Raw genomic sequence first — 20,313 nt, 5'->3', positions numbered from 1 at the left:
TTAAACTCAGTTCTTATTGAATAACTTCTGAAAAAATAATATGATAGGTCTAGCATCTCGATTATCTGGCATAGGTCATCCATTCACATCTTTCAGCTGAGCGATGCGCCAGCATTATCTGTTAGTTTGTTTTCTTGTCATAACAAGCGGAGGTCTGCTAACCTATTTAGTGTACAGTATTATTTCAGGTAGTGTTATTCAAGATATCAAAATCAACATCTATTGTAAATGGTTACATTTTATTTACATTACACCTTTAGCACTCACAAAATATGCCCTAGTTCATAACAAAGCCGACAGTGAAAACGTACCAAAATCTGTCGAGTAACTTAGAAATTACTTATGCACAAACAGACCTACTTATGCACAAAAGTGACTTTAATTATATTATGTATTGATTTATTCTACTCAGAAACAATACTAAACACAATGGTATTTGGGGAACAGGGTTTTATTTATGTTTTAAAAATTCTCAAATAACACTGCACCTGGCAGATGTAGCGTTAACGGTTTTCAAAATCAAATATCTTAAAAACCTTAGATCTTATAAAGGTTTTTAAGAATAAGAGTTTTGTTGGAAATTTATTAACAAATCAACAATTCTATTTTTGTATAAATTGGTTGAAGAATAAAGTCATACCTATTTTAGTTGTTTAAATTTTTTTTATTTGTATTAAAAACTACTTACTGTTATTGAATGATGAAAGACCAATAATTAAAAGAAAAAATCTGCACCAAGTGTAAGACCATTCTTTTTCTACATGCAAGAAAACCTGAACACATAACCACTAAAATAGCCGTAACTCATTCATTTTTCAACCATTTCATACAAATTGGATACTGTTGCATTTTAATTAACAGAAAGATTTAACAGACGCTTAAAAAAGTGAAATAGGGCATTCAGGATATACATGTGAACAGTCATTATGTTTGTGTCTACAGTCATTTTTTGAAGTTGTACAAACTCTATATATGGATTGTTTACCAATTTCTCTCATATTGTCTGTCACTCAATTTTAAAAATCTGAAATATAGTTTCCTCTAGTACAAGTTTAGATATTAAGGAGATTTTTACATCTGCCCTGCTCATTCCTTCTATGTTTAAACCACCCTAATACTCAAAACAGTTGTTTTCATTGAAATTACTGAGGTATCATAAAGATAACTGTCTATTAGCATCTGTTTAATTAAAATCACAAGGACTTTTTCCAGATTGAAAATATTATCTCCAAGACATTAAGGTGATTTCTTGTGATGACAAATCCAGTTGTTCCTTATCTATTCAACAATAAAGTATATTCTCTAAATTCAATATTTAGTTCTTAAGTACATATAACAAATGTTAAAAAGTTATCTCATTTGTTTTCGGAGATGTCCTTCAAATCAACCAAAATTCCATTGTGTGTGGCAACTTTCACATTTCCATCTGCAGTAAGTTTAGTTTTATGCTTCTTTGCAACACCTTCCCATGTGCGATAACCTTCTGGAGGCAAGTAGTAACCATTGACATATCTTCCCTTGACATTTGTAATGAGTTCCATTGAGTTAGTGGCAGCTCCCGTCACGCCATCGTCTGTATTACGACTTCCTTTAAAGTAGTCATTGCCGGGAAGTGAGACATGGTCCCAGGCGACAACTTTGTAGAAGGTGCAATCAGTGAATTCGCCCTCAGTTTCTTCATAATCAGTGACGCAGCATAATTGTGATTTACCCATTGGTCCGATGTTCCTTCTTACTCGATATTTCACACCTTGTATAATTCGTTCGAAGTCCGTGCATTCATCAAAAGGGTCAAATCGAACACAAACAATATTTTTAAAATGTATTCCAAACTCCTCCAATATTGTCTGGAGAGCTTTGTTAAGGAATTCACCCATTGACCCTTTAAAGTTTCCTGCAAAAGCTCCACAACCAATACCAGGAAGCACCACAATAGCTTTCTTTCCTTGGGTTTTTGCACTTTCGTTTATGTATAGTAAGACAGGCAACAGTCTCCGTTCAATCAATTTTGTGTACTTGTTTTGATCTATTTGTCCTCTTTCATAAATATCATCTAGGTCTGGAGTTGTTCCCCGGAAGTTATATCCATACAGCAAAGGACCAGGTGTGAAAACCAAAGTGGCTGAAATTGGCGGCTCGTGAGTTCTAAATGTTTTTTCATAGATGCCCCAAACTCCATTGTCATACACCTCTGTTGCCATAGCAATACTGATCTCACCCAGAATCTTTAACTCAGAGTAATTCCAGTCTGAACCGTCACCTACGACTTCGGACTCTGCAAAGCAAATAGTCTTCTTAGTTGACAGTAAAAGTTGTAGAAACTGCTCAACTGTGGTGTTTTTAATATCTATTCCTTTCTGAAGTAGTAAATCTAAATTCTTCTTCAAGTAATGACCAGGCTTCATGGAGTTTGATTGCAATTCCTGTTTGTATTGGATCAGGTTCTGCAACGTTGTTAGACTAAGGAGAATCAGGTACTGTGGCATCTTGTAAGCAGATATTTTTTCCTGGTGACTGTAATCAGTTCAAGTTCTGAAACAATAGTTTCAATATTGAGAGTATCCATACAACAACTTTGAAACACATAAAATAAAATAATTATTTAAACCTGATGAAGGCAATCAAAATTACACAAAGACGGATGCATATCATATCAATAGAGTAACTCCTGATCTGAAACTCCAAATGTTACCAGTAAATGCTAATTTATTTTCCTTAAAAAGATATAAAATCAGTTTGACTAATGAAATTTAGTATAATATTGTCCAAAAATGCAATACACTACATGTCTTCAGGGCAAAAAATGAAAGCATCTCTAAAGATTCAAGGGATGCTTCTTCTTTTGTTAGAACAAAGAAGACATCCACCTAGGAGAAATTTTCCTGAGGTAATAATTGTGTTGAAAGTCTATATAATGAGTATAAAATTAGGTTTTTATGGTATTAACCTCACATAGGAGAAAATATACATAGACTGAGCAAAGATGTATTCTGAATCAGATTGCAAGTCATAGTAATACAGTTTTATATATGTTGAAAGTACTGATAAATAATGACATGTGATGTATTAATTAGTAATGTATTTTAGCTTCTTCATCACCGACTTTCTTTTGATTTCTTCAAGCGAACATGTCTCGGATGTCAGAAGTCAAGTCTATGACATCATCAGATTTCAGACACTGCACTAAGATGAAGGTGAACTGGAACAAACTCAACATTTACATTGAATCAACCCTTCCCACCATAGCTACATTACGTGTATAAAACTCGGTTGCACAACCGTACTTAGAGATTGTCTGAAATATTGCAGTGCACTCAGTTGTGACCTAATGAGACAATGATAATACCTCTTCACATAGATTATACAATATGTTGTGCAAAGGTCACACTACTCATAATATGGTGTTGTATTAATATTATCAGTACTTTAAGATAACAGCAAATCCATCCCAGAACATTTACTCTGATAAATAACGTAGTCGAAATGTCACTTGGAAAATTAACCAATCAAACTTTACATTGATCTTATGGATAACCATGATGGCAAAAAGAAAATCCAAGAGTAAACAAAATTTTAAACAAACTGAGATTAATTATGTTATATTTAGTAAGAGTTCCATATAGGGTTCTTCTATACTCCGCTGCATCAATTTATTAGTATATAGATAAGAGATCAATTATTGTGCATGTCCCTTCATGGATTTAGTTGACAGTGACCAAAGCTCAGTGTAATATCTCGAGAATGAATGAAGCAAAAACCATGAAAACTATGTATATTACGAAGACGATTTTTGTGAACAGTCCGCCGCCCTTAATATTGTATCAAAATCAACGATCACCATGTCAAATTAAAGCCTTTTGGTTATAGATTTACAAATAAGTTTTAGATTCTCAAATTTCTTTTAGGGACATGTTTGGGGGGGGGGGGAACTTCCAACATTGTCATAGAAAAACATTGAATTAATTTTAAAGCGCTCTAAAAACTGGCAGATTTTTTGGACTTCAATAATATTTGACATGTAATTTGCTCACTCTACATACAGATATACAGTAAAAACTCAAAATACATAATGGGATTGTCTTATCAGTTGTACAATAATTGTAACTTGCAATTTAAATCTGATAACACATATTGTATTTATATCTATTGCATACCACATAAATGCAGGATGATAAAGACCAGCCGTCTGCAATACATAGTGGCTGAACCAAGAAACCAACCTTTTTCATTTTAATGAAAACCTCCATATTTCATTCCTAAAAGTTTGGAAAAATAATTTTTAACACAAAAAAACCTCCAAAATAGCACTTTTGGGGGGGAAGGGGACAGCTGGAATTTTTTAAAGATTTTCAAATAGGTAGGTTGTACCACATTTTAAAGGTCTCTTTTCAATGGTCATTAAAAAAAATTTAATTTATTCGCTTCTTGTACAAAGGTGATCCAAAATGTCAAATAATATCTGTTTTCACAGATGTTATTACAATTACCTTGTTAACATGTTAGCAAATCCAAGGTTACCACAGAGTACTCTCTAAAAATACGTGACAGATGTCACTTTTCAGGAAATTTTCAATTTTTAAAAATAATTAAAATTTAGGAAATTACAAACTTTAAACAATGTAAAACAGCAAGACATGACTTTCATTATACCTATAAATTGCTCTCTTAAAACTAACAATTTTTGTATTTAAAATTTTCTGTTATCTTGGATGGTTGAGAAATAGCGCAAAAATACAATTACCATGATGTTTTGTTGCATTAAGTACACCAATGTGTTCTCTTACCTTTGCGTAAGGGTATCCCAAAAAAATGTTTACAACTTGTTTTTAAAACACTTTCCGTATAATGAGAGGTACCATGTACTAAAAGTCCAAATTCATATCAAATTTAAATGCTGATAACAATATATCTATTAGCGACCTGTGATGGGCTTGTTTGATAACAAACCAAATGGCAATGCCTGCTATGTTTTTAATTAATCTAAACGCGTGTGTACCTTCAGTTACTTTCTACCAGTATGGACAAGCTTATCTGTAACAACTATTGAACCTTTTCGAACAAGTTTAGGATAAATGACGAGAAATGATAAATAATAATTTTGTTTTATCAGATATTATTTCCTTTAATTAGTCAAGTCAGTTTTGTGCTGTGTCCATGAAGTCACAAGTATCAAATTCAAATTCTTTATTCAGCATGTAGACAGAGTTAACAATGTATATGCCAAGTCAACAAATCATAACAAAATATAATAATGTCTCTCAATAAAATAATTTTACTTTTTCAAGTTTACACTATCTTATCAGCTAAAAAGTCCTTAACAGAATAGTAAGCCTTCTCGATCAACAACCATTTCAATTTTTTTCTAAAAACTGTGTAATCTTGGACTAATCTTAAGCTTAATGGAAGACTGTTAAAAAGAATTACTGCTGAATATTTTAAATGATTTTCAAAAAATGAGGTGGAGTGTGGCGGGATATTCATAATGCATCTGGGTTTACTTCTTGTTCCATATACAGGGTGATTCATGAAGTTCTCCCCCCACTTCTACAGCACATTGTACTAGTAAAAATAATGAAAAAATGTTATACAAACATAGGTCCGAAAACGCTTCGTTAGCGAGTTACAGCTAGCGAAAGATTTCACCTAAATTCCTGGGTAAAGAGTAAAATAAAGCCATACTGAACTTTTGGAAAGGTTAATTAAGTAAGAAATATCGTGGATTCTTTATGTATTTTTACCTGATAAAGCTAATAAAATAGGTTTCAGAACTGTACCTGTAGTAGTTTTTGAGGGATTCAGGGTTAAATGCAAAAAATTGGGGCAACGAAACAATGTTTTTTTTAAGTTTGATGTACAATAACTTTGTTAAATTGGTAATAAATACATAAAATCAACAAACATTAATTGTAGAGAATTTAATTCTGAGAAAATTGATATAATCAAAGTCTAAAATAAAACAGAAATAAGTACCAAAAAATCGATTTTATTCAGTATAATACAGTACTAGCTGTAAAGAAATACCGTACGGTATTTAGTTTAAAATAAAACAAAAACAAAATGTTTGTTCCTTAATGATGAGATAAATTGAGAAAACAAGATTAACTGTTAAATAAATTTGTTTTGTAAATAAAAATATCATGTTTTATTACGTTGTATTTTATTTTTTAATAAACATTTACATCAAATGTTCGAAAAATAAATGAAGCAAACATTTTCCCATTATTGTTTACTACATCATTGAAATGCAGTTTTTTGTTTTATTAATTTCTAAGTTTGGTAACGCACGAATAACAGCTGATCAACAATGGTATTCTGTACTGTTACGTTAGAACTGTGTATTAGTGGTGTTTTGCAAGCTACAGCAGGAAATCGGTTCTGTGAATCGTGTTATTAAATGCAATTTTTCAGTGAGTTATAATTCGATTGTTTATTCAGCGAAAAAATGCCTTACTTATTTACATCAGAGGAATACGCTGATATGGTTTTTATTTTGGGTTACTGTAATGGTAATGCTAGAGCGCTGCTGTAGAAGAATATGAACTACGTTACCCTAATAGGAGGATTCCATATACCAAAACAATTTCAGGAACTTTTTCGTACTCTTCGGGAAACAGGATCACTACCAAGTACTAGAACCAATTATGAACGAGCTGTCCAACTTGATGATGATATTGTTATTAAATGCTGTTCATCGCAGTCCAGGTGTAAGTACACGACGTATTTCTAGGCGGATAGGAGTTTCGCAGTCAACGGTGTGGAGGTCACTTAATCGAAACAAATTTTATCCGTTTTCATAAACAAAAGGTTCAACATCTGCAGCTAGGGGATGGTCCGCTTCGCTTGGAGTTTTGCAACTTTTTGAATATTAATAATCAACTCTACAAGCGTATTTTGTTTACGGATGAGGCACAATTCACTCGGGGATGGTGTCAATAACTTGCACAATGAACACTCATGGGCAGAAGAAAATCCACATGAGGTAGTGGAACAGAACTTTCAACACCGATTTAGCGTCAATGTCTGGTGTGGCCTTTTGCACAATCGGCTGATTGGACCTTTCATATTACCTGGACGCCTAAATGCTGAGTTTCTATTTGCATTTCCTTCAAGAAGAGTTGCCGCAGCTGTTAGAGAATGTTCCTTTACATCTCAGACAAAATTTGTACTTCCAGCATGACGGAGCACCTCCCCACTTTTCACGTGCCGTTTCTGCTTACTTAAATCATCAATTTCCTGGACACTGGATTGGTCGTGGAGGGCCTCATCCTTGGCCACCAAGATCACCAGATCTATCTCCATTGGATTATTGCATCTGGGGATGGATGAAAGACATTGTATACAAGACAAAAGTGAATTCTCGTGATGAATTAATTGCCCGTATTATGGATTCGGCTGTGCAGATACAGGGAAGTCCTGAAAAATTAAGAAACGCAACAAAAGCAATACACAAACGTGCTGCAAAAATGTATTGATAATGATGGCCTCATTTTCGAACATCTATTATAAAAAAGGTGCGTACGGTTGGCCCAACCTGATTAATTTTGCTTAAAAGTAGTAATTGAAAGTTTTTATGAAGAAATGATAAGGTTTCCAGAATATAAATGGAAGGAAAAGTTAAAAGTTTGTTGGAGGAAAAAAGGTTAGCACATGAGGTTCTGGATGGGACATGACAAATTATTCTTAAAGCTTTCTTTTGAAACCTAAACACAGACTTAGTTTTGGTGCTTTCGGAACCCCAAATGGAAACCCCGTAAGATATGAATGGATAAATGATGCCATAATAAGTAGCAGTAAGAATTTCAGTTGATGCGAAACGAGCCAGATTTCTGAGCATAAAAATACCCTGACTCAGCTTCCTACATACATGCTCTATATGGAGATGGAAAGACAAATTGCAGTCAATAATAAGGCCAAGAAATTTTACGGAGCATTCTGAGAGCACGGAGTATTGTTGTCCGTCAAATATGCCATTCACCAATGAGGAAACTTTCTTGATATTGATGGTGTTAGGTCAATGTTTACAAAACTACACTGGTGTTGAATTATAAAAAATAGAAAAGTGCTTAATACCCAGAAAGAAAATTATTATTGAATATTATTATATAAACTAACCAAGCATAATAAGGAAACATTTGATACATACGACTGCTTAGTGTCTAAATTTCAGATATAAATGCATTAACCCCACTTTATTATATAAATTGACGATTTGACCCTCTGGAATTCCTGACAGGTACTATCTAAAGGGATTTTTTTCGTTCTTATCAGCAGTATGGGGGCAGCAACTACGCTAGCCCCACTGCTGGCTGAAGATCAATTATATTTGATCTGATCATGAATATCTAGAATATTTACCTTGTGTAACAGACTATGAATGCCTCAAACCGGCAGTACCATTATTAACCACTGACTCAACTAAAAGCAGACTGGCTGGCCAGGTTACAAATAACCTTACAGTAAGGCATACAATATATTTACATGTGACTGCTTAAATGGCTATCTTGGCTTACATGACTTTCCGACACATAAGGCATTCCTAATGACTATTTTCTTTTTTTTTTCGCAAATAACATATCTCAGTGTCAAAAGATGAAAACATGAGTATACAATTACCAAATTTATTTAACAAAAATAATATCAGGGTAAATATTTATATTTTAATTTTCATTATTATTAAAAAATCCTCCTCACATTATTTTTTAATTTTCAGTTTGAAATGTTTTTATTTCATTTACGTACTGAGCAGGTTAGTGACATCGGCAAGAACAAAAGCAAATAAACATGCAGTTATTGCCTCTAAATGTATTTTAACAATTGAACAATGTTTTAAATGGTTACAAGTTGCTCCTTCAAATCCGAGGTATTCTGTTTGTTGTGAGGAGATGAAAACTAGAATTAAAAGTGGAAATCTAATAATGATTTGCTGCAAGAAAAGTCAGAACACAAAGTTGAAAAAAAAAAAAAAAAACACTTGAGAAGACTTTTTGAATATTCTAAATTTGGTATTATGAATATATACAAAAAATCATGTAGGCTACTATTTTAGTTGAAATCAAACAAACTATGACTTTTAAATAATGAATGTAGATTTTACAACATCAGTACATGCAGAAATACCATTTCAGATTGGCTAAAGTAATCTTACGCTGCTCAAACAGAGTTTAAATCACACGTTTATCCTTTACGATAGTAAATGTTTTTGTTTGTAACATCTTACAGGTATAGTTTTTTATATTTATCATCAATATATTTATTTTTAAGATTTAAAACTATCAGAAGTATATTGTTATTTGAAATAACTATTCCATAATTTGGTCCTTATTTTGATTTCTGTATTTTTAGATTGACATGAATGTTAATAATATATAGATTCCATTGTGTTGGTGGCCGCTTATTAAACTGCATTTAATTATTTTATAGCAAAGAGCAATTCACTGAAAATGTTCAACGGTTATTTCTTACTGTTTTAGGTAACGTGGGCATAGTAAATAACAATAATCATGATAAATTAACTTTAGATAAATATATTTGGTATCAATTTACAATAACGTGACCATGGAAAGGTATGTTCATTTTTTTCCCCTGAAAACTACAATTTTTCCTGAAAACAATAGTGAAGAAAAAATTCGTCGGCAACGAAAATCAAAGGAGTTACGATTTTTTGAAAACTCTGTTTTTGACAGTATCTCTGGCAATTTTACTGAAATGATGCTGACAAGTACGTTAATTCTGTCAACGATGCCTGCCCGCTGCGCAGTGCTGCGCACTGCTTGCTCTTTTAGAAAAAAAATTAACTCGAGCTTGCAAAAGTCGAATCCCAGATCACGTGATGCCCCTGATCCTTAACCCTCCAAGTGTTGTTCGACAAAATTTTGTCGGTTATTTTCCATTTTTAACGTAATAATGCCCGAAAGGCATCAATATAATACAATAATATACTTTCCCCCCAGTTTATATGCACCTGTGATAATAATACTTGGCTATAAATGCCCAACCCATGAAAAAAAGTCCATTTTTCATGGTCACGGTATTGTAAATAAATACCATATATTTTTATGTGATATGGACTAGTAGAGTTCACGGTTCAGTTGCAATACTGAAGTTCTTAATTAATGATTGATCAATAAACTTGATTCCTAATCTTTTAGTAGAGTTCTCTCAAGTAACATATCTCATACCTCGGGTTAAAGCTGTACTCCTCTGATAATGTTAACTACAAAGTATGTAAGCCTATTGTGTATCTTAGGCTGTATGTTTATAACCTTTGCCGTAACCTCACACTGTGGTGTTCGCTGTCTCAGTCTACAGCATTGTCTTATCAACTTTGTGGTCTTTTATAATATATGTAAGTCTCTAACCCTTAGCTACTCCCGCCCGTCACATGACTGTTATTGCGGTGACGATTGGGACTTCCCAGAGATATCGAAATCAACATAGTTTTCCTGTTTATTGACGCAATGCAATCACAATAATAGAGAATGATGTTTCGTTCTACAACTGCCATGACTATGGAATAGGTATTGGTAAAATACCACGGAACAGTTGTTTTGGAACGGTTGCGCTTAGGCGACGTAACGGTTGTCTGATATTGATAGTTGCAACCTCAATGATGGTAGGTGGTGCTGTCAACTTTACTGCCGTTGTTGCGCTGCACATTAACTGAAACTATACTCAATACCGTCGTCAATGATCGTTACCTACAGACAGAAAAATCAAATTGCTGTGTTAGTTCAAGACTGATTCACTATGTTACCCAACATGGACCTATAGTTATATTAGTAAGGATTATTTATTTACGAGTGTGTTAACCTAAAATCCCAAATAATTAAAACTCATTACTCAATACTCGTTTTAAGTTATTTTAGTTTTATTTCTACAAATGTACTTTTTTACATTAAGTAGCTTTATATAATATAACAAGAATTACTTAAAAAATAAATATTATTAACAACAATTATTTAAATTGCCTCAGCCTGAAATAAACCAAAAATATTTTATGATAATAGGTTAAAATATCAGTAAATAAATATTTGTTTATTAAGGCACTCTTTATAATGATACTAGCAACTGATGTACCCACCACTATTATAACCGGCTTGTAGAATCTTGAGTACTACACAATACTTTTAGTTCCACTTAAACTATTTTACTGCAGTTTCAAAAATTCTTTACAGACGATTCCTGCTACTGAACAAGTCGTGCGGTCTTGTGAAACACGAGCTCCTCGTGGGCCGTAATCAAATATGAGTGAGTAAGCAGATTTAAAAAAGTACAATTTGCTTAAGAATACACTTTTAAACCAAATATTTTCTAAATTTTGCGAGTATGGCTCTTTTAAATCTCCCTAGATGTTTAATCCACTCTAGAATATTTTCTGGCAACGCCTTTGCATGTAACGAGGCTAATTTGTTACATTAGACTTCCTTATGTCTTGTTGGGTCTTTCGATACTCTGTTGTATTGGTTTATTTGTATGTAGACAAGATTAATTGCATGTACTGTAATTAAATACGTTGTACAATCAAGATTTAATGAAATCAACTTAATTGTGCTGCATCCTTAACATCCAGGTAGAAAATGTAATTTATATATACCTATATATATATATATATATATATATATATATATATATATATATATATATATATCTGAGTAAAACCAAAAATACAGTGGTACATTTTAATTGGTTTGCCAGGTACTGAACTACATTAAATCCAAATGAGTATGAAGCGAGAACGCGTGGGACAGCTCATTCCAATATTGCATTACACGGGCTATAGTTGGCAGGAGGGGTGCTTTCTCTCCGAGGTTTCTGATCAGCCCATGTGGGTGGCCCACGAGAACGTTTGAGACACTAGCCTATGAAAGTTTATCGCTGCAAAGAGCTGCTTCTTCCCCACAGTTGCGACCCGTCGCTTTATGGAGCAGTTGCGGCGCAACGGTTCTTTGAAACCGTTGGCTGGCTGCAATTGAAACTATTGCAACTGTTGCAGACAATGCCTACTAGGGATGGGTAAGAAAGAACGGAACCGTTCTGTTGGAAATGCAACCGTTGTATGCCGATAGTTGCTCCGTCCCAGAACCATTCTCAAGAACTAGAAGTTTTTTGTAGTTTCTCAGTTCCTAATAACCATATAGAGTTCTTCTGTTCACAATTTTGCCGCTATACGTTCCAACAGCATTGTATAGTAACTAGTTCTTCTTCTGTCTCTTAATAATTCAACAGTCTAACTTATTATGTAATGCCATTACTGTAATTTGTCACACACGGCAAATGACGTATATGCATCATTCCTGAATTCTGTAAAAACAAATTATAGTTAAGTCTTTTTAGTTTAATAGTTTTAGTGTGTTTATTCAGTTTAATAAGTTTTATTCAGTACTAAATTAAATATATATTAATGCACTAAGAAATATTGGTAATAGATTAAATGAAATGGAAACATGTATTTATTAGAGGCGTAGTTTGGGACTATAAGTCCTCTCTATCACTTAACCTCATAAAAATTAATTTAACATATTTAAATGTATTACTAAACATACAGTAAATAACATACATAATGGGAGTGCCGATGGCCGAGCGGTCTAAGTCGCTGGACTTTGGGTCTGAGTTAGAGATAACGCAGGTTCAAATCCTGTTTGTGACCATTGCACTTTTTATCAGTACCATTGATCTTGTACTGTATCGACTCTCCTCCTTATTCTCTTTGATAAGATCCTCGCACAGGCCCATGAGGACGGACAGAATAAGGCTTAAAAGGGGATCGGCCTCTCCTTAAAAAAATCCACTTATTTAAAATCGTAATTATATAGAATTATAATAATTAAAATTATATATAGTGATGTCTGTTATTATGGTTTGCATTTCTCTTTTAATCTCTCCCGGATTAACCGTATTTTACCGTTAACGGTTTTTTGACTATGCCAGTTAAGATTTTATTTGTACCTAAAGGTCCATTTCAATTTTTTTTTTATATACCTCACCATTTTCCATCAATCTTCAGTGTACGCTTTCAACAGTTTGCCCAGTAAGAGTAGGGACTCCATAGGACTCGATACTGGGGCCTATGCTTTTTAACATTTCCCTGTTTAACATATAAGGTCTTCCCCAAATGAAGCAGCAACCCTATTACAAACTGGTGTTACAATTTTGACAAATTAGTTTAAAATTAGATAGCCTACTCGTTCTAAATCCAATAAAAAGTGAGAATAAGCCATTATATTTAAAAAAAAAAAATACGTTACTCCACCATACATTGTAATAGAAAATTCCTTCATCTCATGGAATGTTGATGGTCGAGACATCAAGTACTTAGGTCTGTATCTCCATAAGAAATTATCGTGGAAGTTACTAATGAATACAAAATTAACGCAACCTTATGCACGTTTATCTCTTCAGTTTACTTAATGGGAATTCTAGTTTAAAGCCGGCCTGCACACTAATGATTTATACAAGTATACTGAAACCCTTAATAATTTATGCCTGTCCAGTTTGGGGACTACACATTTCTTCTGGTAATATGAAAAAATTCAGACTTTTAAAATAAATGTTAAGTATTGAGGATAGCAGCTAATTATCCCTGGTACATTCGAAATACCCACCTCCGTGAAGACTTGATTAGATTTGGAAGTTTATTGAGAGAACATCTAAGTGTTAGCTAATTTACACAGTGTTCCCGGAGCAATTACATTCCATATTGGAGAGACAACCTTTGATCGACGTCTGAAACCAAGACCTCTCCAGGAAATTCTATATACTGTTTCTTATTCCCGTGAGTAATCAGATATCATTATCATTATTCCGGTGAGTTGAAGAAGAGATTTATATAACGCGAATGCGTGGTAGTCCTAGTTAAATAGACTTTTTACATGACTCACCATTCTAGTTTTATTCCGTAGTCTATGGCAAATACCGTGTGCTCTGCGAACCGAATATTTTAGTGGTCTGAGGTTATAAATCGCATTCATCGCTTTTGAAATTTAAGTTTACGTGGTTAAAAGATTCTATATTTGACAATGTAATAGTTTAAAGGTTCTACGTCGCATGCAATTAAGGGGCCTACCCGTGATTTTGGTTAACTGTTATAAAGTAACAGTTATGTTATTTTAGTACCATCTTTATTGATTGGTGGGAGACAACAATAATAAACACACCTGTTGAGAGTGGGAGTGGGACCGGTCCACTAGTCCATACATTAAGCACTCTTCGATATATCCTCGTAAACAAGTGAGTTATACTAACGCGTAGACATCTATTAAATGACTTTTGTTTTTCTAGTTAGTCATTCTTTGTTGAGTAAGTATTAATCAAACAATGGTCGATATATTCTAAAACAGCAATCCCTCATTTTACAACAAAGTAAATGTATGGTGTAAACCCGAGATCAATATCCTTCTTTCACAAGGAAAACCTTATCTAAAATAGACGAAAATAAATTTTTTTTTATAATATTACCTTCATATCACATTTTCATCTCAATTTACTATTTAATGTTTTATTTCCAATCCTCTCAACATGTAAATATTGAGTAACTCATATTTTGTTATTAAAATAAAAACATGTTAAACACCCCTTTAAAATGTTGTTTGTCCAAATTTCTTTATTACTGTAAGTTTACTGTATCAGGGCTTGTTTGTGACTGTTTAGAATCTCCATACAATAACCATATTTGTATAATTTTTATCTGTCATTTAAAATAAATTAATCATAAATAATAATCTCACACACAGGGATGCCCATCATCCTCAGGATGATGACAGATTCTCCCCAAAACCATCTCTATCTAAGTAAAAGATTAAACCTTCATGGAAACTTGTCAGTAGAGATATTTTATCATGATGATGGTGGAGGTGTAGTTGTTATGGAGCAGATATTTATTACAACAAATTTATATTTACAAAATGAATATTATGTAGGGGACATAAAAATGGAAGGGAGGTGGAGGGTTGGTGTTTTGGAGGATGACTAAACATGGTCTTGGACAGGTTAAGTTTCTACGTTGGCAGTCCCTGCTCTTGTAAATGTATGTAGTTGAAGCAGGAAACTATTATTCCTTTTGTTGTATGCATTAAAACATGTTGCTGATGATTTAGATAATCTAAGCCATAACAATTTCTTGTACGCATCACAGTGCAACCTTTACACTCAATGCTCAGGATGGTTATGCAGCAATGGCTCGATGTAAAAATGATACACTAAAATGGGGTAGGAAAATATTGATTGACATTTGCTGCTAGTTACTCACACCCTCTGAATAGACACTCTCCCTTATGTTCGCATTTGCATAGAGTATGAAGTTTCAAAGAATATGAAGATAAATGCTAAAGAAACTGTTAATAATGCTCAAATATGTGGATTTCCTTAGGAAATGTGTGCACTAATACTGATCCTCCTTTGTTGCAACCATGAAGATAACATTCAGAAAGAGGAAGTATCTGACAGATTTCAGCAGATTTTAGAAACATTTCCTGAATAAATCTGCAATCTGTCATTAGCCTTAGTTATGCTTCTCATATTTGAGATCCACTTTAAAAATTAAAATGAAAAATTTTACTACTTACAGTGCAAACATATGTTCAGTGAAAGATCTGGTGACTGATTGGTAATATACTCCACACAAGAACAATAGTATGTGACACTGAAAATATTAACAATATTGCTTAGTCTCTATTTAAACTTTTGTTTACTCGTTTTAAAGCAAGCTCAAGAACTTAGAAGAAAAGTAAAAACAATGATATATCATTGTAATAAACTATCTCTTTAACACTTTGTCACAGCAAAAAAGCATTGGACCTTTTTTTGTTCCAATTTTAATACAAATTAATTTTATCTTACACTGTTTGTGCCAGTCCTTATAATTCTCAAGCTAGTTTTACCACTTATTACTAGGAGAGTATAGAACAAATTGTCACAAGGTAGACATTTTTTGGATGTCAGGATTGGCCTCTAATCTTCGCTAAATGCTCAGTCACCCGCCATTTGCTGATGAATGAAATCTGATTTCTGTCTGTCTGAACGCACATTAACTTTAAATGAGTTAATCTAGAAGGTTGAAATTTGAGGTGAAACTTTACTTTTACTACATTTACGCCTGTATTGAAAATGGGAAATATATTTGGGAGTGCAGATTTCTGTCTGTCAAGAAAATGACTCCATGGTTACATTGGTCTTATGGTAACCATGTTGGCAACAAGAAAAACAGAATGAATATATTGTGAAGGTTAATCAGGTAACGTCTATCAGTAACTTATCAACATATGCAATGAAGTTATTTTTTTGGATTAGTTTTTAGCTGCAATGTCATCTTCATAGCAAGCAAAACAGCCAAAGGAGTTTTTACTGTTTATTATTGATAAAAATGGGATGTGCGGAGTATTGATGTTATGTACGGTATTTCAAAAATTTTTACTGACTTACTTTCTTAAACTAGTATATACTCATATGAGTGTTAGCATATGCCTAGGATAATGCCCTTAAAATAGGGAGAGTACCTTCTGCCACCTGAAACTAAATAGATGCTTGTTGCTGGATAATGCAGTATTTATATTCATGGTTTTGTAGTTATAAGTGAACTCGGTTAGTGTCTATAGAAGATGTACAAGGAAATGTTACAACAGATTTAATGATTATAAAGTATAGGATTATGTCTTATACCCAATCCTCAGTACACAAGTTACTTATTACAAATAATAAACTCATTAGTGCACTATGTAGGAGACATATTTTCCGGTTAATATAACCAATTTATGAACTCTCTACTATAAATAAATGATATAATTTGTCCATATACTTGAGACATGAGAATCAAGCCTTGTATTGGTATGCAATCTTCATTAAAAATTTCATTAAATCAGTTAACTGAGAATAAACTTTACAAATGTACTCAAATAGAAGTCAAGTAATTAAACACAAATAAAAATATTTAAAAGTTAAATATTTCGTACCTTAACATTTAATACTTGGGCCTTTGTTGTTTATGTGTCATCAGAATTTAAAAATAAAGGTCAATTGATCTTATATGCATGTGACTGAAACTTAGTGGTTTCTGCTAAAAATTATCATGATCTAGATATAACGTGTTATGAACAATTAAAAAGAGATTCATAAATATTTTTTCAGTAACAACTTGCATTTAAATGCTAACATAACAAATTATATAACTTTTCTATAAAGCAAAATAGAAAACCATCAGAAATAACAATTTCTATTAAAAAAAAACAACATTCTAAAAACCAATATTGTACCAAAATTTTTAGGACTAGAAATTTATAATAATCTTAATTGGAATTTTCATGCAGAAAAAATAGAAAAACAAATTTATTCAGGATTATGAAGGGTGCTTGTGTGTAGGTTAGATACATTACAATCCATCTATTTCCCTCATGTGCATTCTAATATAGCTTACGGTTTAGGACCGTATGAGGAACATCAAAGAATCTTATTGGTTCAAAAGAACACAATAAGAATCATACCAAATTTAAACAGGCTGCATTGAGTGAAGCAGCACTTTCCAAAGATGGGTATTTTAAAAGTATATGACTGTACATCCTAGAGTTTATAGTTTGTGTAATAACACAACTTGAAAACATTAATCTGCGGTGCAATGCCCATTCCTATAATGTTAAATATTGTAAAGAAATAAATTTAGCCTAACACAAATTAATTGTGACAATAAAAAAGCAGTCCACATAGGTTCAAAATTTTTAAATAATTTACCATTTAAAATAAGCAAAACAAGCAATATTCATAAAATACGTTTTAGAAAAATGGTTAAAAAGTATCTTTAACTTAGCATCCCTAATTCGTTGGGAGAGTTTCCCTGTTTAAATAAAAAAAAATATTATAATGAAATATAAACAATTTCATAGTAAATATCTTGGTAGATCTGAAAAGAACAATAACAAAATTCATTAGATTTGAATTAAGAGGGAAAATGTTTTAGTCCGTTTTCACTACATAATAGACAATTGTTATTGTTAAATAGCAGTTACTTTGTGTCATTGGAATTGTATAATTGAAAGTATTATTTAAATTTATATTTTGAAGCTTATTTGTATGTATGTACAACACAAAATAAAGGGGTTTGATTCTGATTCTGATACCTTGCAACTTCACAGATAAGGAGTGGAAAAGATTAAATGTAAGAAACAATAATAATGAACAAAATAATAGTGAAATTACAGTATTTTTATCCCTCTATCTCAAAGCTACTTATTTAAAGTCGCTCTTGGTTCACTCAACATAAGGTACTATAAAGGCAGGTGGAGTATTACCTACTTTCTAAAGTTTAATTTGAAATAAAAAATATTTTCCACACTAACAATTTTTTTAACCCTTTTGAGTACCACAGTAACAATTTATTTGTCATCATCAACATTAAATGCATAAAATGCTGCCACTAGAAGTCAATGCAAGAAATGCCACAATGGTATCTGTTGTCACCGTGTATTTCTGGAGTTATAACGTTCGGTTTTATTGTTTTTTGCAATGCTGTCGTGGTTTGTCAACATTGTCTATGTTGATTTTATACTTTACGACTCTTGCAAAATTTTGACACTAGATAATATCTTAAGTTACAACTTTTAATTTTGTCTGCTCCTCCTTATATGTGCAATTGTATTGTGTCCACCCCTGATCATGCAGAAGTGTGTAGGGAGGCAGGTTATAACACCATAAAGGCCGTCATACACGTACCGGCAAGCCGGACAACCCTGCCTGAACAGTCAGTTTGGACTGTACAGGCAGCTGGTGATCGAATGAAAATCTATCTGGCTGGCCGGAAGATGATTCAAATGAGCCGGTCCGTGTGTGGGGATTTCCGGCCACCTGACTGCGAACCAGCGTAGTTTACACAGTTCTTGTGGGTTGTTCAGACAACAAGAAAAAGTAAATCAGTGTCTTGAGGAATTTATTAGTGTTTATGAAAGTGAACCGTGTTCATGCAAAATAAAATCATCAGAGTATCACGATAGGATAAAGAGAAAAGCGGCTTACATATGGCTTGTTGAAGTGTGGAAACAGGTAGATTCCAACTGTACAAAATCTACTCTTAAAAAAATAAATAATTTTAGGAGCAGCTAACAGAAAAGAACTGAAGAAAGTGAGGAATTTTTCGAGTTTCGGTTCTTCTCGAGACGAGATATATGTACCAAGGCAGTCACTGTTTACACCACAACTCGTGTTTTTTCCCCGCCATTTCCTGTTACCAATTAAGCCAAAATGGCATTCACATCTTCATCTTGGAGGAGATTTCAATTACATAACACGCACCGCAAGTAATTCACTACACAAAAATACCGCTTGCCGGACTGGATTCAACTGAAGGTGTATGGTGTGATCAGTCCAACAGTCCGCCCTGGCGGACTGTCCGGTTTGCCGGTACATGTATGGCGGCCTTAAGTGTAACTTCATTTATTAATTTTTTAAAGTAAAGGACTGTATAGTACCTTTCTTTACAGAAACCTTACATCATGATACACATTATTTGATGTGGATAATGTTTGTGACAGAAAATAATTTTACATAACACTGAAAGTGTTAATTTATAAAGATTAAAGTCTAACAAATTAGTAATTTTTTAATCTGAATTGGATGGTGAAGAAGATCCTGGGGCAAGAGTATATTGTTTTTGTGTTGGCGACATGTGTGAGTGATTGAAAGGTGGTGTTCAGTCTAGTCTCCAGTACGCCACCCTGGGTGCTTCAATCACTTCTAGGGGATTATCTTTTGAAAAAGTTTTCTTCATGATTTACTATGTTTGCCCACTTTATTTGATGATTTTCAGACTGATGTGGGTCTTTCATATTTTTCTTGAATTGTTTACATTTTTGCATGCTAATTTTTGTTATGTCGTAGAGTTCACACCAATTCTCAAAGTATTTATTGTAAACAATAATGATGGCAAATGTCCTCTAGCCAAAATACGAAGAGACGTTTTTATCGCTTGTTCTTATCCAATCAGTTATACAGAATGTGTTAAGTAGTCTGATATGCTCAACCGACCTAAGATTGAAGCTGCTCGTATGACAGTGTCCCAAAATGATCCCTATTCCAAGTTATGGGACATCAGAAGCAACTCACCTAGAAAGGAGAAAGAAGTATGCTGCTACTCATGGAGGTCCTAACAAAGGACTACCTTGTCTTGGGCTTGTCTTGAGTCCAGTGATGGGTTGCCTGATGTAAGGCTCTTCGAAATCCTACCAATAGGCCGTAAGAATGATGATGATAAATCTTCATTTGTCAACTCATTATAATTTTCCTGAAAAAAGTATTCTATTTTAATTCAATCTCCCTAAAAACCAAACGTAAGTAAAC

The 20,313-nt window shown here is 33.2% G+C and overlaps 2 protein-coding genes across 5 annotated transcripts in view; one reads left to right on the top strand and one right to left on the bottom strand.

Annotated features, from left to right (window-relative positions):
- Window positions 1-218: 218 nt before the first annotated feature.
- Window positions 219-20,263, bottom strand: LOC124353945. Of its 3 annotated transcripts, none has more exons than XM_046804021.1 (2): window positions 20,135-20,263; window positions 219-2,532 (listed from the first exon to the last, which is right to left on the bottom strand). In XM_046804021.1, exon 2 carries the CDS (start codon window positions 2,484-2,486, stop codon window positions 1,356-1,358), a length of 1,131 nt encoding a protein of 376 aa, XP_046659977.1. In that variant the 5' UTR covers window positions 2,487-2,532; window positions 20,135-20,263; the 3' UTR covers window positions 219-1,355. The 3 variants fall into 3 exon arrangements, with proteins under 3 accessions (XP_046659977.1, XP_046659978.1, XP_046659975.1); XM_046804022.1 differs by lacking the exon at window positions 20,135-20,263 and adding an exon at window positions 20,080-20,099; XM_046804019.1 differs by lacking the exon at window positions 20,135-20,263 and adding an exon at window positions 10,179-10,509.
- Window positions 12,963-20,313, top strand: part of LOC124353944 — a 29,801-nt gene continuing 22,450 nt past the window's right edge. The window contains exon 1 of one of the 2 annotated variants that reach the window (XM_046804017.1): window positions 12,963-14,226. The gene's annotated coding sequence lies outside the window, so the exon portion shown is untranslated. The remainder of the gene's footprint in view (window positions 14,227-20,313) is intronic. The other variant, XR_006921648.1, reaches the window with a different exon arrangement.

Source organism: Homalodisca vitripennis, chromosome 2 (genome assembly GCF_021130785.1).
Source record: "Homalodisca vitripennis isolate AUS2020 chromosome 2, UT_GWSS_2.1, whole genome shotgun sequence".
NCBI lineage: Eukaryota > Metazoa > Arthropoda > Insecta > Hemiptera > Cicadellidae > Homalodisca > Homalodisca vitripennis.
This window is presented reverse-complemented; position numbering and strand designations above follow the sequence as displayed.

Bases quoted from the DNA above. Each gene is read 5' to 3' on its own strand.
- LOC124353945 (XM_046804021.1), bottom strand. From the start codon at position 2,486: ATGCCACAGTACCTGATTCTCCTTAGTCTAACAACGTTGCAGAACCTG.